The sequence below is a fragment of the Cyclopterus lumpus genome, chromosome 9 (assembly GCF_009769545.1).
Source record: "Cyclopterus lumpus isolate fCycLum1 chromosome 9, fCycLum1.pri, whole genome shotgun sequence".
In the NCBI taxonomy this organism is placed as follows: domain Eukaryota; kingdom Metazoa; phylum Chordata; class Actinopteri; order Perciformes; family Cyclopteridae; genus Cyclopterus; species Cyclopterus lumpus.
Genome location: NC_046974.1, coordinates 21337771 through 21364505, shown reverse-complemented (window position 1 = coordinate 21364505; position 26735 = coordinate 21337771). Strand labels below are relative to the sequence as shown.

At 42.2% G+C, this 26735-nt stretch overlaps 1 protein-coding gene across 2 annotated transcripts in view; it reads left to right on the top strand.

The window, feature by feature from the left end:
* frmd3 (FERM domain containing 3) overlaps positions 1-26735 on the top strand; it is a 53748-nt gene that overhangs the window by 22525 nt on the left and 4488 nt on the right. For both annotated transcript variants that reach the window (XM_034541568.1, XM_034541567.1), the window contains 12 exons: positions 228-270; positions 5805-5883; positions 7569-7666; positions 9515-9638; positions 10960-11047; positions 12677-12765; positions 13633-13696; positions 16219-16307; positions 17983-18057; positions 18832-18900; positions 19158-19282; positions 26344-26578. In XM_034541568.1, coding sequence (XP_034397459.1) covers positions 228-270; positions 5805-5883; positions 7569-7666; positions 9515-9638; positions 10960-11047; positions 12677-12765; positions 13633-13696; positions 16219-16307; positions 17983-18057; positions 18832-18900; positions 19158-19282; positions 26344-26578 — 1178 coding nt within the window. The remainder of the gene's footprint in view (positions 1-227; positions 271-5804; positions 5884-7568; positions 7667-9514; positions 9639-10959; positions 11048-12676; positions 12766-13632; positions 13697-16218; positions 16308-17982; positions 18058-18831; positions 18901-19157; positions 19283-26343; positions 26579-26735) is intronic.

Below are 26735 nucleotides of genomic sequence, written 5' to 3'. Positions count from 1 at the left end.
ATTGGTCTCTCTCTCTCTCTCTCTCTCTCTCTCTCTCTCTCTCTCTCTCTCTCTCTCTCTCTCTCTCTCTCTCTCTCTCTCTCTCTCTCTCTCTCTCTCTCTCTCTCTCTCTCTCTCTCTCTCTCTCTCTCTCTCTCTCTCTCTCTCTCTCTCTCTCTCTCTCTCTCTCTCTCTCTCTCTCTCTCTCTCTCTCTCTCTCTCTCTCTCTCTCTCTCTCTCTCTCTCAGCACTGGCTGGAGCCCAACAAGCCCGTGGTGAGGCAGATGAAGTGTAAGTGTCACTTTGGCTCCCTTGGGTTTTTCTGTGTGTTCCGCATCAGTGCGAGTGTACACAACAATGAACACGACAAACAGACAATACTACAGGGACTCTGACACATACAGGGTCATGACAGCATACACGCAAGAGTGTTAAAGCCACTGGATATTCAAACCATTTTTTTTTTTAAAACATCAGAAACATTTCATTATGTGTGGTCCAAATAGAAAATAATGCATTAGTTTTTTGTAATGTGCAACTAGCATTTCGGAAATGTACTTGTATACATGTTTTACCACCGACTTTATCCTCCGGACACATTGCTCACGTTGCCACTCACCATGAGTAGTGACAGGTCCCCACCACAGGCAGACAAACAGAGACAGACAGAGTGACACAACACACTGCCAGAGGGACAAGTGGCCCAATTGGAAATAAGCTCACCGACCAAGTGAAATACAAAAAGACATTGCAGGGAAGCACAAGCCACAAGGTAGAGAGATGATTTGACCTCATGAGCCTAGACCAGCTACCAACTGTGACACGGAGGGTACAGGATTGTGTCGACCAGCACCAATAAAAGGATGCAGCTATCTGAGCCGTGACGAATTGGATTCTTCTCCAGTGGTGCTTATTTTAAGTGGGTGGTGAGAGCCTGGAGTCGTCTTGCTTCTGACACAAACAAAACTAAAGGCTTTTTCAGGGATAAGGATAAATTTATTGTCGATTGACTGTTATCACGGTTTTCCGCTGCTCACAACTTTCTTGCGTTTGGGTTTCCGTTCCCTCTGGATGTTAGTCTCTGATAGGACTCACATTTGATAAGACCCATCTTCTTTTTAATCATTTAATTCTGACTCACGGTCGACTCTAGTCAGTTATAAAATGTGTAAAAAAACAAAAAAGCCTCTTTATTTCCTGAAGCAAATATTGTTTTACCTTCCTGGAAAGGAGCTCTAGTAGCTGAAGGAACAAGGGAAGATGCATCTGCCTTTGCTTCCTAAAATATTTAGGAACCTTGTTTTATCAAGGAGCAAACATTTTATTTAGAACCCAATGCACCTTGGTGCCCTCGGCCTCTTTCATATTGTTTTAATTTCAATCTATTCGAGAAAAAACTGTCTCGTCATTCTAATGGACTGATGCCAACTCCTGATGTCTACTCGTTGGAACCGCTGAGAACAGTGTTTCAATTAGCTGTGCAATCAGCAAAAACATTTCTGAAGTTAGCCAACTCTGTTAACGACTGTCCTGTTCTGCTATGAATAAATAAAGGAGCTTTAGCAGCGTGCTCCGCTTCACCGGAACACGTTTTTTTTTTTTTTTTTTTTTTTTTCTTGTTTTTTTAAAGCATCTTGGTCCCTCAAGCACCGGCAAAAAGCAACTCAAATACTTTTGAGCGCGGGTGGGGGGGATTTCGTCTTTCATATTGCTCAGCATGTGTGCTGTTTTTCATAGCTAGATAATACCACAGAGGATCCCGCCATTAAAGGCAGAGTGGTGAGGGCACGTTAGATGACTCGCTTTCTTCATCTTCTGCCATTTGCTTTTTCGTCCTCTGGCTTATTTTATGGTCGAAGTGTGAACTGTACATCACAGATGTGTTGCATGTCATTTGTAGACAATTAAACTGCAATGCCATTCATTAATCATGTGTAAAGCTTTAGGTAGACCCTTAAGTTACAAGACATGGCATTTAAACACCAGTTATGAAACCTTGCTTACTTTACAGTAAATGACACAACACAATTACTTATCACTAACTAACCTAAAATGCCCAGTTATCTAGTGCCCCATTGTCTGTAATGGTGTAACAAACTGGAACCCAAAAGCACGACTCTCGTTTTTACTTTGTATAGGCAGGGTCAAAACCGGGAGATCAAGTCAAACAAGTCTAAAAAGGGGCAGGCAGAGAATCAACAGTCAGGACAGGCAAGCAGGGTCAGAACAGGAATAGAGACTAAAGTAACGCTGGAGAGCTTGGCACAAAAACACTCTAGCCAATGTCTACACTCCTCCAGCAACTCCCGAATCCCAATGTCGCAATTCCTCTCCACGGGAGACAATTTCCGTGAGAAAGCGCATGGATGAACCTTCTGATCCCTGGCAGCCCACTGCGAGAGAACAGCCCCAACACCAGTGTCTGAGGCATCCACCTCCACAATTAACTGATGGGCCGGATCTGGGAATATTAGGATGGGAGCAGACGTAAAGCGTGACTTCAACTCACCAAAGCCCTCTGCGGAAGTCCACCGTAAGGGCACCTTCTGGCAGGGTGAGCGGGGCAGCCACGGAACTGTAGCTGTGGATAAACTTTCCGAAGCCCAGAAAACTTTGAGAGTTCCTTGCGTGTGGAAGGTGGAGGCCAGTCCGCAACTGCTCTGGTCTTAGCTGGGTCCATCTGGATGCTACCAGCCTTTTGATAACGTATCCCAGAAAGGATACCGCAGGTGTGGAACTCACATTTTCTCAGGTGGTTCTCCAGAAGTCTTTGGAGAACTTGCCGTACATGTACCACATGCTCTTGTGGTGACTTGGAGAAGATGAGGATGTCATCTAGATATACAAAAACAGAAACATTGAGCAGATCATCATTGACCAACCCCTGGAAAACGGCAGGGGCATTGGTGAGTCCAAAAGGCATCACTATTCATGTCCACTAGAAGTATTAAATGCAGTCTTCCACTCGTCCCCCTCTTGAATTCTCACAAAGTGGTAAGTATTGCGGAGATAGAGTTTGGAGAAAATGGTTGCCCTTGAAGCAACTCAAAAGCAGAGGAAACAAGTGGAAGGGGGTGCCTGTTCTTTACTGTGATGTTATTAAGACCTCTAATCAATGCAAGGGCGCAGGGATTTGTCCTTCTTGCTGACAAAGAAGAAGCCAGCTCCAGCAGGAGATGAAGACGGCCTAATGAGACCAGCAGCTAAAGAGTCATAACTCTCCATGGTTTTAATTTCCGGAGCCGATAGGGGGAAAAAAAGTCTACCTCTGGGGGGAGACGTACCTGGGAGAAGGTCGATTACACAGTCGTATGGGCGATGCGGTCGTAATGAGGTGGCCCGGGCCTTGTTGAAAACCTCCCTTAGGTCATGATATTCCCTGGGAACACCGGCGAGATCTGGGGACTCAGAGACAGAGTAGGAGCAGATAATCAAGCAGGTTTCAAACAGACCTCATGGCAATGAGCACTCCATTGTAAAACAGTGCCCATAGACTAGTCGATGTGAGGGTTGTGTCATCTAAGCCAAGGATAGCCCAGTATGACAGGTTGTTGGGGAGCATGAATAAGACATCTGACATAGCCAAGTGAAGAGGAGTGGATTGGTGAGTCACCCTGCATGCCGTAGCATGGATAGGTCTCACCAGAAGCACCTGCACGATCCCCAGCTGAGAGGCGAGAGTCTTGTCCAGAAGATTAGCATCTTCACCTGAATCAATGAGGACTGAGACAGAGTTATTCCTCCCTGAGAGGAACAGCTCTGCATGAACCAAAAGGTCATACTAAAGTTCATGTTCCGGCTCACCAGTGCCCTCTGGATGACTGGCGAGCCTCGTCTTTTACTGGACAAGAGCTAACAAAGTGGCTGCTGAGGCGGAGCTTGTGAAATGCCCCTCTCCCTTCTCCGTTCCCGCAGACGACTGTCGATCTGAATAGAGAGGGCGACCAACTCATCCAACCCAGCAGGAAGATCCCGAACCGCCAACTCGTCCTTTATGCGGTCTGATAGGACGTGGTAGAAGGCGTTGAGGAGTGCAGAGGCGTTCCAGTCGCTCTCCTCTGCGGAAATCAATTGAGTAATCAGACGCAGATCGCCCGCCCTGCCGCAGGTCAAACAATCCACAAGCGAACTCCCTACCAGGCGTGATCGAAGACCTTTAGCATCTCCTTCGAAAACTGCTGAACTGAAGAGCAAATAGGAGACTGCTTCTCCCACTCGGCGGCTCCCTAGTTCTTAGCTCTGCCCGGGAGCAGAGACACAATGTACGCCACACAGGACCTCTCCGTGGGAAAGGCGGAAGGCTGAAGCTTAAAGGCGAGGGAGCACTGCACCAGAAACGTCCGGCAGGAACCAGGAGCACTAGAGCAAACTCTGCAGATGATTGCGAAGAGACTCAATGCTGTGCTCGTGGCGGCCGCCTAATGCCTGCATAGCCTCCGCCATGAAGGTAAGCTGTTGGTCATGGCGTTGTAGCATGCTGGCTAGGTTCGGAGGTTGCGGCTGGGTATGCGCAGAGTCGGCTGGGTTCATGACTTGGCAAGATTGTACTGTAATGGTGTAACAAACTGGAACGCAAAAGACAAGAGACAGGGGTAAAAAAGATGATCGTTTTTACTTGATACAGGCAGGGTCAAAACCGGGAGATCAGTCCGTGAGGCAAACAAGTCCAAAAAGGGGCAGGCAGAGAATCGACGGTCAGAACAGGCAGATCAGGTACTAAAGTAACGCTGGAGTTTGGCACAAAAACACAAGACGATCTGGCAGAGGACAAATGCAAGTGAGGGGACCTAAATACTGACAGACTAATGAAGGGATGGGCTGCAGGTGAGATGGGCATGAGAACCAGGTAACGGGAATGAAGGATGATCAGGTGTGAATGGCCGGGTCTGAAATGACATGAGAGTTATTTAAACCAGCAAACAAAATGAAAACAACTAACATGACGGAGAATTCATGACATTGTCTAGTTTTCTTCCACTGTACATAGACGTAAACATTCATGTGACATGAACTTCACTGGACATGGCACTTCACTGGAAATGGTTAAAAAGAGAAATCAGATTGAAAGGAAACGGGATGCAAACAGCTCTCATTACCCTCCTGTTCCAACTGACAACTTCAATGAGTAAACTTTAAACGTTAGCATGTGTGTGCATGAATGTGTGATCATATGCGATTTTGTGAGATCAGTGAGACCCCGGGAGGCAGTTTAGGCTTCTGCTGTCGTTTGATCTGAGCGCCACATCATCGACTGTGTGTGTTTGTGTGAACTTACGTAGGTGTGTGTGTGTGTGTGTGTATGTTACCATGTCTATTAAAATATCATTCAAAGATCAAATTCTCTCCAGCAGCAATCAACCACACACACACACACACACAAGCATAGGAGTCAGAAATGAAATGCATCAGAATTCAGATCATAGGAAAAGAAATAGAACCCAGGGTTCTGTGTGTGTGTGTGTGTGTGTGTGTGTGTGTGTGTGTGTGTGTGTGTGTGTGAGAGAGTATGAGTGTGAGAAGTTCTGCAGCCGCCGAGCATCAGTCATCTGCGAGCCAACAGCGACGGGCTCAGCCTCTGGGTGATGACTAATTACTGTAATTATCAAATGACTAATCAGTATTAGAGGCATACCCTGATTTCTTTTTTCGTCTCCTTTTACATAATCCTTATTGCTCTGCTCCTTATCTGTCTTGCACTCATTCATTTATCTCTCTCTCCCAATCTACATTTCTTCTCTCAATTCTCTCATCTTTCTCTTCTGCTTTCTCAAACTTCTTTCTGTTTCCACCCTCTCCTTTAAACTCCCTTCTCTTGTTTTCAGCAGCTCAGCAGCCGTACACAATGTGTTTCCGGGTCAAGTTTTATCCTCACGAGCCAATGAAAATCAAGGAGGAGCTCACCAAGTAAGAACTAACACACACAATGGAACCTGACATGCATCTCTCTTGAGAGCCACTTTCTTACATGTATATGCATATTAGTGTACTTTCTGTAGCTTGATGGTCCAGTAGTTTAAGAGCCATAGGATTATTTAAAAAGGATCCCAGATGGTGGTTGATTGGTGGTTGGTAGTCATTTTCTTGTGTGTAATCAACCCATCTTTCAGCCTCCTTTTTGATATATTGCACCGCAGATGCATTACCTCTTTACACAAGTGCAAATGTTTTATATTTTATTTTTTACACCACTCTCCTTGCAAACTATTTAAAAGGACTGCATTTGTATGTGTTCATTTACTTTCACTAGCTGGTCTCTAAGAAAAAGCAAACCTAATCTCCGTGTCCTTGTGGAGCACCATTACACTACATTGCTACAGATGAGTGGGGAGTAAACATTAAAATCGAGCTCAGTTTGGAAAGTTCAGAGGAACTGCGGTCAGTGTGACCTCCAATGAAGTGCTCAACATCAAGTTTTTTGGGGAGGGACTTTTTACATCATTAAAATCCCCCAAACAATTATGCTAATGTTTGTATGCCGCATGTGCTCCAGTTTGCAGAATGTTATTTAAAACGTTTTCCCCTCTAGATGAAAACAGGACAACCCAGTATTCTTATTGATCACATCCATATTAGGTGATGCGTTATCAGTGCTGACGCAGAGAGTAATGTACTTCTTATTTATTGACAATATTGTAGAAAGTGAATTAAAAAAATTGCAGTATTGAATGTAATGGAAGATTTTAATGAAATGTAAAGAATGTACAGGTTTGGGATATGGAATGAATTTATGAGGCTTAAAGTCATTATGACAGATGATTATTTTCATACATATCAATTGACAGAGGAGTTACAGATGATGGACTTCCTGTTACTTCAAATGTAAATGATACGGTAACTGTAGGATTGAAACAAGAGATCAGGGAAGGAAGTAGAAGATGGGAGACAGAAAGAAGAGGTATCGCTGACAAAAGAGAAGGATTCAATTAAACACACCTGAGAAGGTCGGGGAAATGAAGATAGCTGTGTTTTTTTAGGCCAATTTGAAGAACCTGCATGCAGCTACAGACCGACTATATAAATAAAACTGTTTAGCAGCAGGCCTTTTGCGTTCTTCAATCTTTAATGCTTCTCTTCTGCGGCTTGAGTTAGAAAACAAGTTTCGTGGTGCGAGTGGCTGAAACTCACCTGTGTCCATGGCATCTCGTGTCCCTCTAGTTTCAGCTCCGCTGTCATTTCCTTTCTCATTGGTAACACGAGACAGAGCCGCATGTCAGCATCCTAAACTTGCCTCCATTGAAGCCGTTTCCATAGTAACTACAGAACCAGTCACTGCTGTATTGGTAGTTGTTTCCATAGCAATATTCTATTTAATTGCCATAGTAACACAACTGGATCATCATGAGACTGTATTGGTTTCACGAATTTGATTGTTAACCATCTGGAACAATTTAATGTGAAGATAACGTTATGTTATGATGTTATGAAGACGCATCCGTACCAATGACTGTCCATCGGGCCGACATGTACATGTAGTCCTGCTAGACGCTGCCCAATACACTTTCTACATGTTTAACAAATATACAGCACATTCAGGCCAAGTGATGTTGTCACTTTCTTCTTAACTGCGTGTGCCGTGGTCGTGTGTCCAGGTATCTCCTGTACCTCCAGCTGAAGAGAGACGTTTACCACGGTCGCCTCCTTTGTCCTTTTGCTGAAGCTGCATATCTTGGAGCCTGCATCATACAGGGTGAGGCCACTTTAAATGTATTCAATGTATACTGGTGATTAAGACTGCTGCAGTCAAATTCCTTTTATATCAAATATGTAAATGTATGTTTCTGTTTCCTAGCTTCACTGAATTTGCACTTCTTTGAAAAAACTAGAATTGGGCACTTTACACAGGTTGATGTGTACGTGACATTAGCGATGGCCTCTGGAAGATTCATACTGCTTGTACGTTTTAAATACTGTAATTTTATATTATTCCAGTTTATTGCTCTGTGTTCTGTCATTGAACTGGAAGTCACTGTAGGATTCAGGGGCCCGTCATATTAAAGTAACCCACTAAGTGTAGCCTATGTTGTGTTCATTTTGTGAAATGTAATAAATCAAGTTTTCAGTAGGCAACATCATTACTAAGCACTCTTATTTTAGTGCAAGTGTGATGGAGAAGTCTAACACTCGGCAACTCGCACCAAAACAATCTAGATTAATAAATACTTATACAGTTCAGAGTACAAATATGTATTTGGGATTTTGGGGTGAACTGTCCCTTTGTCTGAAAGAAGAGCTCCATATATCTGGTCTCTGCCTCTTCAGCTACAGTTTGAGTCATCAGACTAATGTTGTAACCCTACATTTTAAAACCCAGCAATATGTATATGGACCGCTTGGAATAGGAACAGGAACATTGTCTTCTTCAGTTAATCAGCAAATATAGTTTAATAATGAGCCACTAGCTTTAATATGGATTATGAGTGGAATTAGCTGAGCTGTGTGATAAAAATGAACCCCTCTGGCTGATACACAAATCTCTGAACTGTGCAAACACTCTCTGATTGGCTCATATCCCCAGAGAGCAGAGCGTGACTGGCTGAGTAATCTCGAACCTAGAGAGTGTCTGCAGCATATCATTGGCTGCTGTGATTAACGAGGGCAGGTCCCTGTCCCACTTTATCAGGGTGTTGATTACAGAGCTGGAGAATAGGTTGAGGATTACTGTTTAATTAAACTCCAAGCAAGTTTCAGATTTAACCTTTATTCTGATTGCTAATTATGAACGGATTTAAAAGAAAAATTAGTATCAGTTAGGGCTTTGTACTGGATTCAATAAGGGACATATTTATCTGTCAGGGTTATCTCAGCTGCTTATGAGTATATTCTCCTGTGGAAATAAAGATATGTTAAAAAGGTTCTCTCTTTCAGCTTTCGTCAGGGCTTGAGCAACCAGCAAATTTACTCATGTGAAAAATGTGTTCAATCAGATTATAACGGAATAGTTTTCATTCTCTTTCTGTCTACCTCTTTTACATCTCACACCATATACTGTGTGTGGAGTCCGTACACAAAACAAAGACCATAATACAACATTTTATGTGCCAGACTATTTTCTGTATCACATGCAGTTGCCAGACAGCCAGTGGAGACTCTGGGAAACCACTGCTTTCAAACACATTTTTATACTTTAGCTTTTGTAGGGATTAAACAAACAAGAGATAATATGTTAATGTGTTTAGTTAGTCAGCTTAGTTTGAGCTTGAGAGGGGCTGGTAAGCAGATTGTGTTACCCTTAGACATGCTAGATGTTTCCCAGTTTCCAGTCGTTATGTTAAGCTAAGCTAAATCAAGCTAAGCTAAGCTAAACTAACCCACTGCTGGCTCCAGCTTAACATTTCCCGTAGAACTAACTCCTCACTATTAAGCATATACATATACAATGTTTTGGTAAATAAACTGCATTGATATATCATGTTGAATTCCCATTGCTTGTAATTGTTGAATTGTTCTTTTGAAATAGATATCACACACACACACCTAAACACTACACCTGCTTGTAGACCATTGTCACACTGACATACCCGTTGTCTGTCTTCAGCTGAGCTCGGGGACTACGACCCAGAGGAGCACCCGTCAGACTACATCAGAGACTTCAAGCTGTTCCCTAAACAGTCCCTCAAACTGGAGAGGAAGATTATAGAAATACACAAGAACGAGCTCAGGTAAAACAACTGTGTGCGCATGTGTGTGTGTGTGTCTGGTGGGCTTGTTTGTAGTCTGAAGCAAGATCCTTGTTATCAGTTTACTGTTTGATTTGGATGACAGGCGTGGATGCTCACTCTCTGTGCTTTCAAAAATGTTCTACTGCAGACAACAGAGCGCGTTCTGTTATTCTGGCTATAGACACACTTTGATGATACCTAGAGAAGTGTGGTGCATTGTATGCAGAAGATATTTCAGTTGAAAGTAAATACAAACTGAAATTCTTTAGCAATGAGCATGAATTATTTAGTTTTAAAATCCTTGCTGGCTACGACAGGATCGTTAGGATTTACATGTTGATTTAAATCAACCATCATGGAGTAAAATGAGCTGGCAAGAGGCTCCTGAAAACCCAGACACAATGTGCATCTATAAACTGTGTCATGTTCTCTCCTTCTCTGAGGAGAGAATGGGGTATGGAATAATACAGAATTAAAAGAGCAGGAGACTAATGCTGCATAAATATAATGATGGAAGTAAATAATATTATAATATGTTGAAATATATAATATGTCTTACTCTGTACTCCGCACCGACAGAATAAGTTCCTGAATCATAACATCCCATGACAGTAATCTATACATAAACCCTCTCCCTCGGGGTGCTTATTTGTATCACCGCTGCAGCTCATGAGTGATGTCGTTGGGTTTGTGACCGTCACACTCGCAGCGAATTATTGAAACATCAAAGACAAATCCTTCATTTCCCAGCGCACAGATGCAGATGATGCGATGTGCCCTCTGAAGGACAGGATTAAGAGCATGTAGATTACCACTGGGCCGTAGAAAACACACTTCAGGTGATTTACACAAGGGGTGGGTTGCACTGTGTGTGTCTCTTTAATGACTTTTGATGTGCAAATGTATGGGTGTGCAATTATAATGTTGATTCATTTGTCCGGTGTCATGAAGAGTGCCATCGTACATCGCTCAGTGTCCTGACTTTGCAGTACTTAGACACATGAGCATGTAATGCGTTAACGCTCCCACTGAACACCTCTTCTTCTGTTAATAAATCTGGTTTTGCGAAATGTCTACAGACGATCAAAAACTGGGTCAAATAAAATAACTTAGCTCAAACTTTTTTACACGGTATTTTGCAGTATCCCTCCCAGGCATATTGGCATTTCACAGTTCATAGTAAGTCCATACTGCTATTTTATGTACACACAGTAGTGGATTAATAGATCAACTGTAGACGATGAATTGTGAGGTTTACATAACCGAACTCAAAGGGACACACGCTAGCAGCATCACCTCTTGTCTCCTCTCTCTCTTCTAGGAGCCAGTGTGCTGCATTTGCTGAGTTGAACATGCTCCAAAGGGCTCACAGCCTGGAGACGTATGGAGTCGACCCTCACCCATGCAAGGTAACTTTAGTGGAGAATCAATGCAGTCTGGCTGTGAGGCCTGGTGTTGTTGATATTGACAAGGTCCCTCTCATCAAAATGCTGCTTTTCTTTATGACTGTTGCCACAATTTATTTTCCACGCCTCAGTTATTCAGCCACATCATTGCTGCATTTAATTGATGAAATATCTCACTGTCTAAGAGGACTTCCTCCTCCTGTGTCCACATTTGTCACACGTTGTTCTCTGCCCCTTTCTCTGCATATGCAGTATAGTACATACTGCATATGTAAATAAAGTACGTATATTTATGTGTGAAATATAAACATCATGCCTTTATACATAATGGCTTTTATATGATCATTTACATTAATGTAGAAAGTCAGAGGGGCAGTTGCTCTCGCCAAGTGAAACTTGTTATTACGGTTCTTATTACAGTTTATTACATATTTCTCTGCTCTGTCATCTCTTCAGTATGACGTTACACTTTGTTGTCACTGTCAAGTTTACAGGTTTTATTGTTATGCTGAGAACCGATAGTGAACAAAATATAAATTGTGCTATCGTTATTGATTAAAATGGTTAATTTCAATTGCAGCCATCTCATTTACAGTACAGGTGTAAATACTCACCAAAGTTGATAATGCAGTTGTGCAGAAATACAAATTCTGGCTTCAGTGGAGAGTGTGACTGTGCCAATTACACACATACGTATAGTCACTTGTCCTCTTTATCCTTTGCTTGTTTGCCCTTGATTTCCATATTAAATGGATGACTACACACGCGATTGACTTTACCGACAGCATCCTTTCAGCCAACCCGAGAGGTCACCAAGAGAGGAGTAATAACGGAGGAGAGGAAAGGGCCAAGTCAGCCACGGGTTTACATTGGCCTGATACCATCCCTCAGGAATCCATATTCCTATTGATTGGTCTGAGAACATCATGGCTTCAGCTCTTTGGCTCAATCTTACTTTTGGTATTGTGGTTAATTTGACACTGAAATGTGCCCCATAGCTTTCTACTGTGATATCGACTGCTTGTACTTCTCTCTTTGTGTCTCTTTTTGTACAATAATGACAGTTGAAACAGACTGAATCTGTGAGAGAAAAGTATTATTTTAGATTGGAGACACCCTCCCATGGACAGGCGTATCAAAGCATGCTGAGCAGATTAACAAGATATTTAAATTCCGTCTTTTGGAGAGGATCCCCTTTATCTGCTTGCCTCTCGCCAGTGGGGCTGTTTTTAAATTGTTTGGCTAGAAATGGCTGTTATTGCGTCACACATATGCAGATCTGTGGAGATCAAGAATCAGAGAAACTGTTTGGACCACCGAGGGAGAAAGATGATAAACAATGATGTGGCCGAGTCACAGGACCATATTGTGGTCTTTTCTTACTCGGGAGTTGGTATTGGTTTCATTTTGCCTCACCATATCAAACCTGTTCGGTAATTTCTGCGCCTTGTTTTTGATGCCAATAGCTGCAAATTAGGGGGTTGACGTTTGCCACCGGTGGAGGTGCCATTACCATGGAGATTATTGGTAGCCCACTCAATTCCCTGCTGTTAATCCACCTGTATCCCATAATACTGTGGGCTGCTGCTCAGCTCACTCTGTGTGTGTGTGTGTGTGTGTGTGTGTTTGCAGGATTTCACAGGCTCCACAGCCTTTCTCGGGTTCACAGCCACAGGTGTTGTGGTCTTCCAGGGAAACAAGAGGATCCACCTCCTCAAATGGTACACATTTATATAATATAAATCTGTAAGCATGGAAATGAGATGTGTAGTGTTTTTGTGTGTTTCATCTCATTATCACGGAGCTGAATATAATGATTAATAGGAGCGATTCAAAAAGATGGCCTTACTGTATATATGATTTATGAGATAAATAGTCTTCTAGAATTATTTAGTTACACCATGTAGTAAAAACTAAAAGTACACTTTTAGCATCTATTATTGATAGGCAGGAGTCTGTAAAGTATTCAGTTCACTCAGTTTATTTGAGTAAAAGAACCAATACCTCTGCATTCACATATTTACTTCAGCAAAAGTACATAAGAATTAACAATGTAATGTACTTCACGTATCAAAAGTATGATGTAGAGTGACCCCTTAAAGAGTGTTAACTAGTATACATGTTCTGTTGTTAGATCATCACTAATGCATTGATGTTTGTGGGTATTTAAGATACAGATGGGCCAAGGCAGCTTACGTTATGTACTGTTGGATCATTTATTCTATATAATGCAACATATGTTATATCATTATTATATGCTTTGATGACAATTTGAATCTGAAATTCAAATTTTAGAAAAAAGTAGTGAAGTAAAAAGAACAATATTTACCTCTCTAAAGTATAAATAGTGTAGAACGGAAGTTAAGTACAAGTAAACTATAAGCACCCCAAACGTGTACTTAAGTACTGTATGTGAATAAATGTACTTCATTACATTTCATCACTGTTAAGATGTAAATTTAAACTCACTGTTTACAACATGGCCACTGTGTCAAATAATCCTACAGTTCCACCTGGACAGCGTGGTCATGTTTCTCATCTTTGTTCATGTGATTATGTTCTAGTCCTAATATGATGGTTCTCTGCAGGGCTGACGTTAGCAAGCTGAAGTTCGAAGGGAAAACCTTTTACGTCATCGGGGTCCAGAAAGAGGTGAGTGCGGTGTGTCCTCTAAAGGGCAGACGTGAAGAATGAAACATACTGTGTAGTTTCCTCCGTCATGATGATGAATTGTGGAGTCGTGGAGTAATCATCATCATGCTGCTCACTTCTGGGGGAAAACAAGCTGCACAGTTATCATCTGTGTTCATTCAGATTCAGTTTTGCGTAAGTTGTCCATCCTATATTCTCTTTCCCCCTTCCTTCTTTCCTTCCCTTTTCCCTTCTCCCATCTGTGTAATGGTTACATGATGTCCTATGAAACTCTACTGTTTGTCTATGCAATCCACCATCACACACACTGTATATGTGTGTGTGTGTGTGTGTGTGTGTGTGTGTGTGTCGCTGTTTCAGATCTCCTTAACAGGCAGGATTCACTGTAACAGGATGGTGGGTGTGTTTCGACTAACCTCCTCACGCCCATCGTGTGTCGGCTGTGGCCCAAATATGAGACTCCTTCACTACATCCATGTCCAACATCTTTGACAAACATAAAAAAACATATTTGAAACCGACACATTAGAACATTTAACAAAGTTACATAAACACATTACATGAATATGACAATAAATGTGTATACGTATGTGTACAGATTGTAAAGCCCTCTGAGGCAAATTTGTAATTTGTGATATTGGGCTATACAAAATAAACTGAATTGAATTGAACATTATATGTTACAACTACTACAGGTTTCTTGCCTTTGGGACACATGTTTCATCTGCACACTGGATGTTTGTCTTCCAGTCCCGAGCTGTGGTAGAGTCTCATAAAAAAAAACATTTGGTCCTCACTGTAAGCCAGGTTACTCTTTAATCTATCAATCAACCAATCAATCTCATAACTATTCTCTTCATTACAGATGTTTAAACCAGCTCTCTCATCTCTGCTTAACTTTGTCCGTCTGTCTGTTGGCAACTCATGAATGGCTGAAGATGCAGTTTTATCTTTGTGTTTCTGTCTCTTCTCTCTGTGTGTAAACATAGTCATCACTGGTGAGTAAATATTAGAAATAATCGTAGCACAAAACAATCTGATGCCTCTCCCTGCCTTCACCTCACTTTGTGATTGGAAAAACCGTTTTCTTTGTTCAGTGTTTTCATTATCTGTTTGTGTCATGTTGTTTTAAATCACTACAAGGGTTTTCTCCATCATTTCATTCAATTAATTTATTTATTTTTTCAATCATTTTTAGCTCATGTGTGTGTTATTTTGAGTCATTGTCAATAAAAATGCTCTCTGGTTGAAATCTTTATTAGCATCCCTGTCCATAGCCACATTATAAGAATAAGATAAGCTCCATCAGGAAACAATAGATTATGCAATATTAAGTTACATAATCTATATCTCTGTCCATTTTATGTATTTAATGTCAGACATTGTGTTGACAAAATGATTGATTTCTTTACTTTGACTGTCTTCATATGCGTGTGTGTGTGTGTGTGTGTCTGTGCTTGTGTGTATACTGTATATACTTACATGTTCACTTTATTGTATCAGGACTTACGTGTATTTCTGTGTAGTCTTCCACTGTGTGACGGTCACTGCATGACTTCACTCTTTGCCCTCACCTCTGTTATTCAGCCTGGAACACATTAACTGTCCCACTTTGAGCTGATGGCACCTTTTCACAGCTTTATTATGTAACACTTGCTTGAAATGCAGTTGATCTATGGTATAATATTCTCTTTAGTTACCCATTGGTGTCCCAGCTAAGAAATAAAATGTTAATGGTTAATTTAAATGGCTTTAACATTACACCAGGTGATAGCAATTGAAAACTAGCTTGCAAATAAGTACACACCATCGAAACAGAATGCAAGTTATGTCTCTAACTAATACAATATAATATGTTGTTTAGGAACAGATCAGCATCACGCCCGTTGTGTAAGAGGACTTGTGCATGTCAGCCAAAGTGGGAACAATTTTATAATAATATTTGAACATGGAGTTCTGGTACACATGTCCACACACACACACACATGGCCACTGCAGCACATGTGTGTACATCACAACTACATACCGGATATGACTGATGTGTGACACTGAGGGGGTTGAGCAATATATGGCTGACGAGGGGGCTTCAGCAAAGGAAACGAACTGGATCCGGTACATTCTCATGCTATTGATCTGAGTGTTTCCTCTCTCGCTCACCCTCCACCCCTGTTGTTGAGCAGCATTGATCCGGTAGCTCATATTACCAGACACACAGGATTGAAATTAGACATTTACAGGAATATATCTCTCATCCTAGTCCATAAAAACATGTTCAGCAAGCTCCGAGCGTATTTTACTGCTGAACACTGTGACCAAATCCCTATATCTGCCTTATGTCATCAAAGCTTACGACTTCAGGTCCGCGGGTCAGCACTTTGCACAGCTCCCCCTCATCGTGTTCAGCACTTCTCCTTATTCACACGTCTTTTGGTAATCTCATTTCTCATCCTTGGCTTCCCTCTCTCTCTCTCTCTCTCTCTCTCTCTCTCTCTCTCTCTCTGTCTTTGTCCTTTTCTGTGCAGAAGAAACTGGTGTTGACATTTCACACCACAACCCCTGCTGCGTGTAAGCACTTATGGAAGTGCGGGGTGGAGAACCAATCCTTTTACAAGTGCGTCCACACACACACACACACACACACACACACGCGCGCAGACACACACGCACACACACACGCACACACACAAGCATGTTTTGGGGGGGCATTATTATGACTTTCAGTAATTTCTTAGAGACTTACCCTCACCCTAATCTTCCCCAATGACGCAAAAATCCACACACACGCATGCACGCACGCACGCGCACACACACACACACACACACACACACACACACACACACACACACACACACCTCTAGGGAATGTATTGAGCTGCTGTGGAACTCAAGCCACTTGGGCATTATTTCATCCCAAAATGTCCCTTCCACCAAAAGATGAACGGTACTATTTGTTGGGAAAAAAGCAAAGACATGTAGCATACATACATTATCACATATTATACATATTTAACTGAAATGGCACAGATCTAATTGGTAACTGTTATAGCAGTTTTAAATATTATCGCCTTTAAAATAGTTATATGCCTCTATGATTTTAGTGTCCTTACTCAAATGGCTAAAATGTGTTTTTCCTCATGACCTGGCTTGATTTGTAGCCCATTATCACTCTTTTCAAATGATTTTCCTGCCTCTCTACAATATGCTGCCGTCCTTCACTGAGGGAGCAGCTGATCGCTTCGAGGCCGTTCTCTGAATTCACAGCGACTATTGACGCTGCCGGCGTGTCAGGAATGGAAACAGGCTAGGGGTCAAGGCGAAAGTGAGAGAGTGGAGAGTGAACCTCGTCTGCGGTCATCGTTGTGACAAGGTTGCGAGCAAAGAAAATAGTTTTTTCAGTGGGAATATCAGCGCAGATTTACATTTTACTTCATGGTCATACAACAATAAAGGAACCCGTCCCTATGTTGCAGCAGTTTTAAACTTAAACTATCTCTTCTGAAAACCTTGAGAGATTAGATCACTATGAGCCTTAATATATTGTTTTGTAAACCGCTCCCTGTTTCCAAGATCATGAATGAACTCTCAGTCTTAATCTTTAAGCCAATAAGTAGAGCTGACGCGATGAGATGAATCGATTGGTTCATCAGTAAATTAGTCAACAATTGTGATACATCATTTAAGTCCATTTTCAAACAAAAATGCATTTACAAATGTGATTTGTGTGTCATCTTGTTTAGAAATGCATACAAAAGGAAAACGTTTTTGATAAAGTTATTAAAGCATTCTCATAGCAGCCCGAGCTTGTCCAACCCTGCATACTGCATACGGCTCATGTGTCTCTGAGAGGTGGACAGAGAGGGAGGGGGTGTCATCTCGGATGTCGGACAAACATCAGAGCCGACTTAATCAAATCAGAGTGAATTGAGTTTGTAAATGGCAGCCAAGCAGAGCTTTGCTAACTCAGGTCCTCACACACACACACACACACACACACACACACACACACACGCTAAGCAGAGCAGAGGTGTTTGCCTCTACTCCACAGGCACCATCTCTGCTGCATGATAAATGATCTCGAACCAAACATGAAGGCTTGACTTACGACTTCTTAAAAGTGTACACATTGCAACACTTTCCTCTTCTGCTCACTAAGAGGCTAGTCGGTGCACAAGGTTGATGTTACAGTCACAAGCTAAAACGTTTCAACAAGAACGTTCGGTGTTTTGTGTAATAATCAAGTCATTTGTTTTCGTCTCTTTTTGTTTCCTCCTCCCTCTCGCTGACAGGTGTGCGAAGTCAAGTCAGATAAAGACAGTTTCCAGCAGTAACATCTTCTTTAAAGGAAGCCGGTTCAGATACAGGTGAGACGGGATTCACGTTAGTTTTCATAAGGGAAGGCCGACTATTTCTTACAATGACGGACAGAATTCCGACCACAAAAGATGTGTGATGTATGTTAATGGCACCTCGACCCTCGCAGGAAAGCCTTGGTCTGTCATTGAAGCTGTGTTCGCTCTTATTAAAAGAGCTTTGCGGTCCACAGTATTTATAAAGCAGAACAGATCAGAGCTTCATCCTATTGTACCAGGCGATTACGGTTCCTTGTGCAGCATTTTACTGCATGGAGACACACTTTTTCCAGCACACGGTATTGTTGTGACTATATCCACAAGTGGATGTTTCATTTCACCGGCTTCCTTACAACCTGAGCTTGAATCTTAGCAACGACAGGCTAACGTTTGGGATGGTGGAGCCTGCTGAAACAGTTTGGTCAGAGTCCAGAACTCTAGTCGGCCGACCATCCGACTAACGGAGCCACTGACCATGCTGGCAGCAATCTGCCTGATCAGCGGCACTGATTATGAGCGACAACTGCACAACACAGATGAAAAATCACACGTGTCTCATCTGACGTAGTCCGATCAGTGAGACTCTCCTGTCCCCAGCTGGACGTCGACACAAAGACAAGCATTGTACTGATTTGAGCAGCTTTTCACTGGCCTCCCATTCCAGTTTGAGTCTTGAACGCAATTTCAGCCCAAGCCTGAGGAGTTTAAGTAGATCTGTGTACATTATACTTATGTATATTCTTTTTTAGAAATGACTTACGGTGAATGTGTGTCTGTCCCTGTTAGCGGAAGAGTTGCAAAGGAGGTGATAGAAGCCAGCTCAAAGATTCAGAGAGAGCCACCCGACGTGCGCAGGTAAGGACAAGTGCAAAGGAAAAACACATTGCACTCTCTTACAGAGTTAGAAATATATAAGTTATCGCCTGTTTATAGTAACACCCTCCCATGCAGGGATATTATAAGTAAAGATCACTTTATCATCCATTCATGGAACTCCAAATGTGCAAGTAAAGCTCGTGGAAATTGAGCAGACATGCTTTGGTTATGCAAGACAATACACACCTCAACGTAACGCACAAAGCAGTCAGTGTAGTTGATGTTTGTGTTTTCAGAGCCCAGTTTGGTCAGAGTCGAAGTTTTAGCTCTCTTAGCCATAAAAACCTCATCATGAACATGGAGCCACTGGTACCTGCACTGCCCTCCACCAACGAGTACGAAGAGACGGCGACAGACACCGGTAGGATGCTACTTACTCTACACACAAACACGCAGACACTCACCATGCCCTCTTGCTCTAGACCTCTGGAAAGTCACATGAGTCTCCCTTGGGTATGAAGACGCACATGCACATGCGCAACCCTCGGACAGAAAGCGTTAATTGAGCAGCTGATGCTCCCATCCCATCAGTCTTGTCTCCCTGGAGACACCAATTGCAGCACACTAAAAATACCCTTCCCATGATCCTCCCTGAGTTTACCAGCATGCCTGTGTGTGTCTGGCTGTGTGTGTGTGTGTGTGTTCTACAGAGGAAGGTACACGGAAACAGAGCCCGCTTATGTTATCACTACGGAAAAACTCAATTAGAAGTTATTTGTCTGTCTCTGTTTCTGGCCTTATGTGGTTCCCTGTGCACAATGCAATCTTTTAGTTGGGATCATTTTTCTATATATTGGTATATGTGAATATTCAGTGGCTGCATCATAATAGCGAAAGTCTAGCACGGATGCTCAACTATATCTTCTGCAAACTGACAATGGACTCTGTATACATGGGTGTGTGAGTGCGGATGCAGTTATTTTCTGGTGTTATTTTCTGTTTGTGTAATTCTGCCTTCATATATGTACAGAAAAGCATCTTGAAATAAAGCTGTTTTTATTATTATCATTATTGCTAGTAGTATTATTATTATTAGAAGTATTTAACTGCTTTTTCTAGATTGTGAAGTGCATTATTTCCTCATTATTTCTTCTTTTTGTAAAAGAGAAGCTTCATTTAAAAGCAAGTATTTTATTATTGTAAAATGTATTTCCCATTCATGTTGAATTGCGAAAACCCAATCAAGCAGTTTTTTTCCCAGTCCACCAACTTGAGTAGATTTATTTGGTTTTATAAAAACTACTAACAACACTAGGGGTTTTTAATTTTTCCCTTTTTTGTATGTTATTGTAATTCTCTGTCACTTTTTCTCTCCGTTTTTAATCCTGACACTGCGACCTATTGTCTGATTAAAGCATAAATCATGTTGTTAGGGAGGCAGGAGAAAGCTGTATAGGGAAGATTACACGAGACAAAACGAGAGCTTGGACGTAGAGAGAGGAGTTACAAGAGATATGAGAGAATATGACAGGAGAAAACGGACTGTAGGGCTGAGAGTATGAACAAAGGTTTGGAAGGACGTGGTCCATAAGCTCAAGTTGGAAACAAGGGGAGGAGGGAGGAATGTGGGTGGCAAGGCATAACAGGAGGAAGTGAGGGGGAATGTAAGATGAATTTGAGGCCATATTACAGAAGAAATGGGATGTAAGAGAGATGTAAAAAAAAGTTATGTACGGATTGTTCCCTGTCAGTGTTTTTCTACCTGATGTTTTTGGGTTAATAATACTGCTGCAATAATTAGTAATAATGCAGTGACTCACAGTTTAGAGAGATTTTTGCACGTAAATCCAACTGAAAGTGTGTGTGTGTGAGTGTGTGTGTTTTAAACAGCCTCTCCTTAGAGTTGTATCTTCATGCATCCATCCACCCCCTCCACACACAGCACTCAACCTTTTGTCCTTCCCACCTCTCCGGCAGCCTAACTCCTTCCCTCCATCTTTTACACACTTCCTTCCTCCATCCTTCCCTCCTTCATTCTCACACATCAACCCGACCCGTGCACTTCACACTGGTGCAGTTCAATCATACCGTTGTGCGACCACACTCTTCAAACCCTTGATGGACTTCTCCTCTCTCTCTCTCTCTCTCTCTTGTGCCTCATCTGATAGAATTTACAGCCATCTCCTCACTTTCTCCACCTCTCCTCCTCTCTATGTCTTTCTCTCATCTTCCCTCATCCCATTTAGAGAAAAATCCATTCTTCTTGGCTCATGGTCAAAGAGGTGCAGCAATAAGCGTCCCGGCTATCTCCGCTGGTTTGGGAGGGGCAGAAGGTCGTCATCAAATCTCATGCAGCACTGACAGGATACAGTCTGAGTAATGGCACGAGATTCAATTTAAAAATGCCCTGTTTCCTACTGCGGTTCCTGCTACTCTGTGTCGTAATCTACTCAATAAAATAGAAACATGTTCGTTGTTTATTATTTTAAAATGTGTTGAAGGATTGGTTACAGGCAAACTGTTTTCTGATGGAAATGTTTTGGATCCTACATTTCTTATTTTCTCTTCGTGGCTTTGACTGAAGTTCCCGATCAGATTCTGGTGGATTCGCTACATTTTGCCCCAAACAATCAAAGGCCTTCGCACAACCCAGAGGTATTTAGGAAATGACAAGTTGCTGACCATGCAGAATAAAACCAGTGGTGTAAATATTGATGCTTGATGATTGGTGCGACATGGGCCCAGAAGCTGTCAATAGCCCGTGTAGGAAGGCAACTTTCTTTCTGCTTGTAGGGGAGCTCTCTCATCCTCTCTTGACCCATTCATTTCTCACTTTTTGAACAGTGTTGCTTTTGACAAAAATAGACACCAGTCCCAATCACAATTATGTTACGCTGCTGACTCTTGACTTTTTTTTTTTTTAACAGACAACAACCCATCAATCAAAAGAATATTACTTGTCAAAGAAAATGAAACAGACTTAAAACAAACTATTGTTATCCAGCGACATCTAGAAGTAAAAAGTGTTGATCGGACACATAGGGATAACGACGCACACTTTAGTTCTCCTGAATGGTGTTCATGGTGTTGTACTTTGTTGTGCACAACTTGCCTAGTTGTGTTGTGAATCAGTTAAAGTTAAAATCCTTCCTACTTTGTCACATCTGGCCTATTGCTGCATGAAGGGAAGGGGTCACATAGCTCAGTGAGTGCAACACTATGAATACCTTCAAGTAAATTATTCAGTGTTTCAGTTCATCCAAACTAGTTTGTTTTGAGAACATTGTCTCCTTTAAACAGGCAAACGCTGACTGTTTAAAGGAGGCTGCTGCAAGGACTTTGGGATAAAGTGTCCTCGAGATGGTCTAGGATCACCGTCTATATTCAGAGCACTAATCTCAGCCATTAGAGGGGAAACAGGAAGCTGACCCAAGGTCAGTGCTGACCTTGTTCTGTTTGTACAGCCTGTCCCCTTCTTATTCCAAAATACACACACACACACACACACACACACACACACACACATATTTTGGCTACACGTATCCCTCATGGATGTTTCATGGGGATTAGACTTCATATTCCATGTCTCACATTTGATCATCACTTCATCGGCACTCCTGCCTCTGCCATCACTAAACACAACAAACAGGACCCTGGGACTGATGCAACAAGTCTTCTTTTTTCCTCAAGCAAACTACTGAACAGTTAAATTAATTTTAATGCTATACACACTGTCCTTTCACAGTCCACGCTTGCCTGTATGATATCAAATATGAGCTCAGAGAGATGTATTTGAGTGGTTGAAGTCGGTCTCTGTCTGTCAGTGTTGTAGCAGATGAACTGTAGAGTGAAACGGAATAAATATGTCTGATAGGAGCAAAATACAGAGATAAAGAAAGACTTGCAAAGAGGAAAAGAAAGTGATCCCCATCCCTTCCTGGGTCAGGCCTGCCCCTTTTGTAATCAGTTAGATTAGCTGCTCCTCTGCAGCCAGGACCACCTGGTTATATATAGAAACTGCAGCTTTGGGATTGATCCCCCTCTAATGCCCCTCTACTCTTTGTTAACATCGCTGACATTCACTGGAGGGCCCGCCATGTCTCTGTATAAGAGAGGGAGAATGTGTCTGGTGTATGTCTCTCACCATCTCTCTGAGTGTGTGTGTGTATAGGCCTGCGTGTGTGTGTGTGTGTGTGTGTGTCTGTGTTCCTCCCCATCCCGGCCTCAGAGCTTGCTGAGCGGTCAATCTGGGTGTGGGGGTCTAACCGCAGACAGCTGGGTTTGAATGATGGAGGTTCTTGAGCATAGAAAAAGCGGCGATGTTGGAGGTGGCCCCATTCAGAGCAGTTTGGAGCTGGGAGTTGGCGACCGACCCGACGCAGGCGACACCCTGAGCTGTCGGAGCCAGGGCAAGGCAGAGGGACTCGGGCTGGACGTGACCCCAAAGAGGCTTGAGGGTGAGGGAATGGAGGGAGGACAGGCCGGACCTCTTGAAGTATTCCACCCAGGGGAGTCGACAGATGAGCGAGCATCATCCATCGTAGTGGCTGAGGCCGTGAGGTGCCAGGTGAAGATAACAACACGCCGGAGCCTGCATCTACGTATAGCCAATCACACGGCACGGGATGTTTATGTACGGCTGGTGGGACATGGGGGACACATCGCCGGAATCAGTACTGGACTTCAGAGAAATACGCTGGAACAGAGTAAGATTGTTTGGCAAAAGGCAGAAATATGTGTCAGAGATATTTCTAAGATTATTATAGTGCATCTTTTGTCTTGCAGTTTCTTCAAGTTTAATGGAATTCAATGGAGATTCACTCTGTATTTCTTCAACACATCACACGAAAACTGGACTACAGGCCTCTCCACCTTTTCAGTGTGATGCAGCGTTAAACATGTATTTCTACATTTAAATCTGCATCGAAGAAATTAAACTTGCCGTACTTGTATGAGCTAGTTCAGCCCAATAGTTGGGTTGCCAGGTTTGTTGTGGCAACCGCACAGTGCAAACTGTGAGTGTAGTCTGTCAAACATCCTGAGACTGAGATCCCTTTGTGTGTGTGTGTGTGTGTGTGTGTGTGTGTGTGTGTGTGTGTGTGTGTGTGTGTGCAGTGTTTACGGCGGCCATACAGGAATGTAGCGCGTCGTAGTGTGAATGACCTCTTCTAAGGAGATGCTTGTATCTGAGCTAACAGACAGGAGCATCGATGGGAAAACAGCAGACACTGTGTTCTATGTGTTGAGTGGATTTCTTACTTCGAACCTGGAAAAATAAAACAGCTTCTACTGGTGAGGTCAGGTTTATTTAGTCATGATGTGAAATGAACATTGCTGTCTGATAGCTCATAGTAAATAATAATGTTGCTATTTATAGACTGATACAGCGTCATTTAAAGCAGCTAAAGTTTTGCAATTGAACATTTAAGTAGTGTTTGGGCACACTATTATTTACTGTAATCAAGAGCCTTTTGTTATTATGCTTTGCTACATGGAGGGCATCAAGTTTGGGAATACAGTATATAATTAAATAACTCATCTCACCAGTCCTCTAAAAAGAGTGTCTGATGAGATGAACGTGTGGAGGGAGTCATGACGTCACATCTGGGCTAGGCTCTGTGTTTCCGGGGTTCACTTATCATATTCTAGGTTGACTCTCTGACCACACACAGAACTTGGTATGAGAAATTGAAACCTTTGTGATTTCAACAAAATGAAATGACATTTACTGTGAGCACAGAAAAAAACTACAGCTCCGATGAAAGAACTACAAGTGTGACAGTTTGGGAACTTAGTCATTGTAACTTGCTTTCATGCATATCCATACATTTGAATGTAATGTATGTCATTTCATGTCATTTCTTCTGTCTAAAAGTGTGTGCAGTCTCCAGGACTGTCCCGTTATGTCTGCTCAAGTGGAGACCCTTCGATGTTTAGCCTTCTCCTGACTGGGGTGGTTTTCATTGAAGGCCACTAAAACCATAAATATACAAAAAATGTTCAATGCAATATATCACAGCATTTATAGCTACTGATAATTTCCAATGTCTATCCCTAGAATAGTGGCTTCAAATGACAAAAAATGAAATGTGTTCATAGACCGCTGAGTTCAACTATGCGCTACATTTTGTTGTTGGATGAGGAATATGATATGATTCAGGAATGTGGTTAATTTAAACTAAAGAGTATTGGTCCTAGCACAGCATCCTGTGGGATTCCTGTTATGAAGGAACAATATTGGATAGTTTAACAAAAAAAAAACATGTCTTAACATAACATATGAAGCGGCTATTTTCCATCCCAGCGATTAGCTATAATTCCTGGGGGTCGCATGGTCTGAGATGTGGGGTACAGCCTGGACAGGTCGCCAGTCAATCACAGGGCAAGTTTAATGGAATATTTTAGTCCAGCAGCAACCAGTAATGTTCAGATGTTGATTAACTAATTCTCACTTCCCTGTTCAGTTCATTCACTCGTTGCCTTTTAGCTGACTCTGTTTCCATGGTAGCTGTCACCACTCGCTCCTCCCACCTCCTCCGCTCTTCTTTTAACCTCTCTCAACTCATCAGTGTGTGTGTGTGTGTGTGTGTGTGTGTGTGTGTGTGTGTGTATGTTAATCCATAGCAGAAGGACAGCTGGTCTTATTTTTAACATTCACACACACTGACACACTTTCACAAAAATGTGTCATCGTGTGCTGTGACGCATCAGTGATGTCTAAACTCATCACCTCAGAGTGAAGTTCAGCTATCTACACACACTTACACACACACACACATCCACACTACATCACAGTCACAGGAATGACTGTTACCCTGCGTAACCATTTTTTAGAGCTAAATTACACATCAGATCAGGAACAACTCCCAAAAAACAGAAAAAAAACTTTCACAGGGAAAAAAGGGAAGAAACCTTCAGGAGATGTCATGTGTACAGATGAACAGAGTTACAACACATTCAATGAATATGACAGAATTTATGAATAATGATCCAAATCCTACCAGATGAGAACACTTATATAAATAACCATTTTGATGTAAAGTAGAATCGTCCTCTCACAAATTCAGGGTTAAAGCGAGGTTGAGTATTTATGAATTTTTTATTTCACGCGTCAGTATTATTATAACAAATACGGGAACGCCATCATGTGGATCGAGTGTTCAACTGCAGCATAGAAATCTACAGCTGAGAGTGACACTTTGGCACAATTATAGAAAACAACTGTGTCTTGTGCTTGTGACATATTCACACTGTGGATGTTGACCCAGAAACTACTGTACACTCATACTGGGAAAGAAATCCAGTGATGGATAAAGGTCAGCTCAGATCAAATTACATAGAGTTTTTTCTTGATATTTTTTAAGTTTTATATTTTTTAAATAGCAGTGATATTACAAAGTCCCTGTTAAATTGAGATCATTGACATCACGGTGTGTAGCATCCTGTTTAAAAAGTGTTTCTTTTGTCTTTTTCTCTCACCAGGTGTTGTTGCTGTAAAGGACTCTGTCCCCCTGTCCCCCTTAAAACCTTCAGATGCACCTGCAGACACAGAGCAACAAAGTAATGAAGGAACCTCTGCTTTAGGCAATGACCTGCATCCTTCCCGTGTTTCCATGGAAACCTCAAATCTCCGACCTCAGACGCCCAAAGCTGACAATGAATTGCAGGAAGATGACGAGGCCAGCGGTGCTCTCACCATTTCTGAGCTTGTCTACAGGTCTATTGAGTTTTATAACACAGCTACAATCAATGTTTTCATAATAACTGTTTAGGCTCGCAACTTTACTGTTAACGGGCAGCTGTTGTCAAAAGTTTCCCTCTGCTCAGCACCAAGCAGACATACAAAGACACAAGTCAGCAACCAGCTGGTCAAC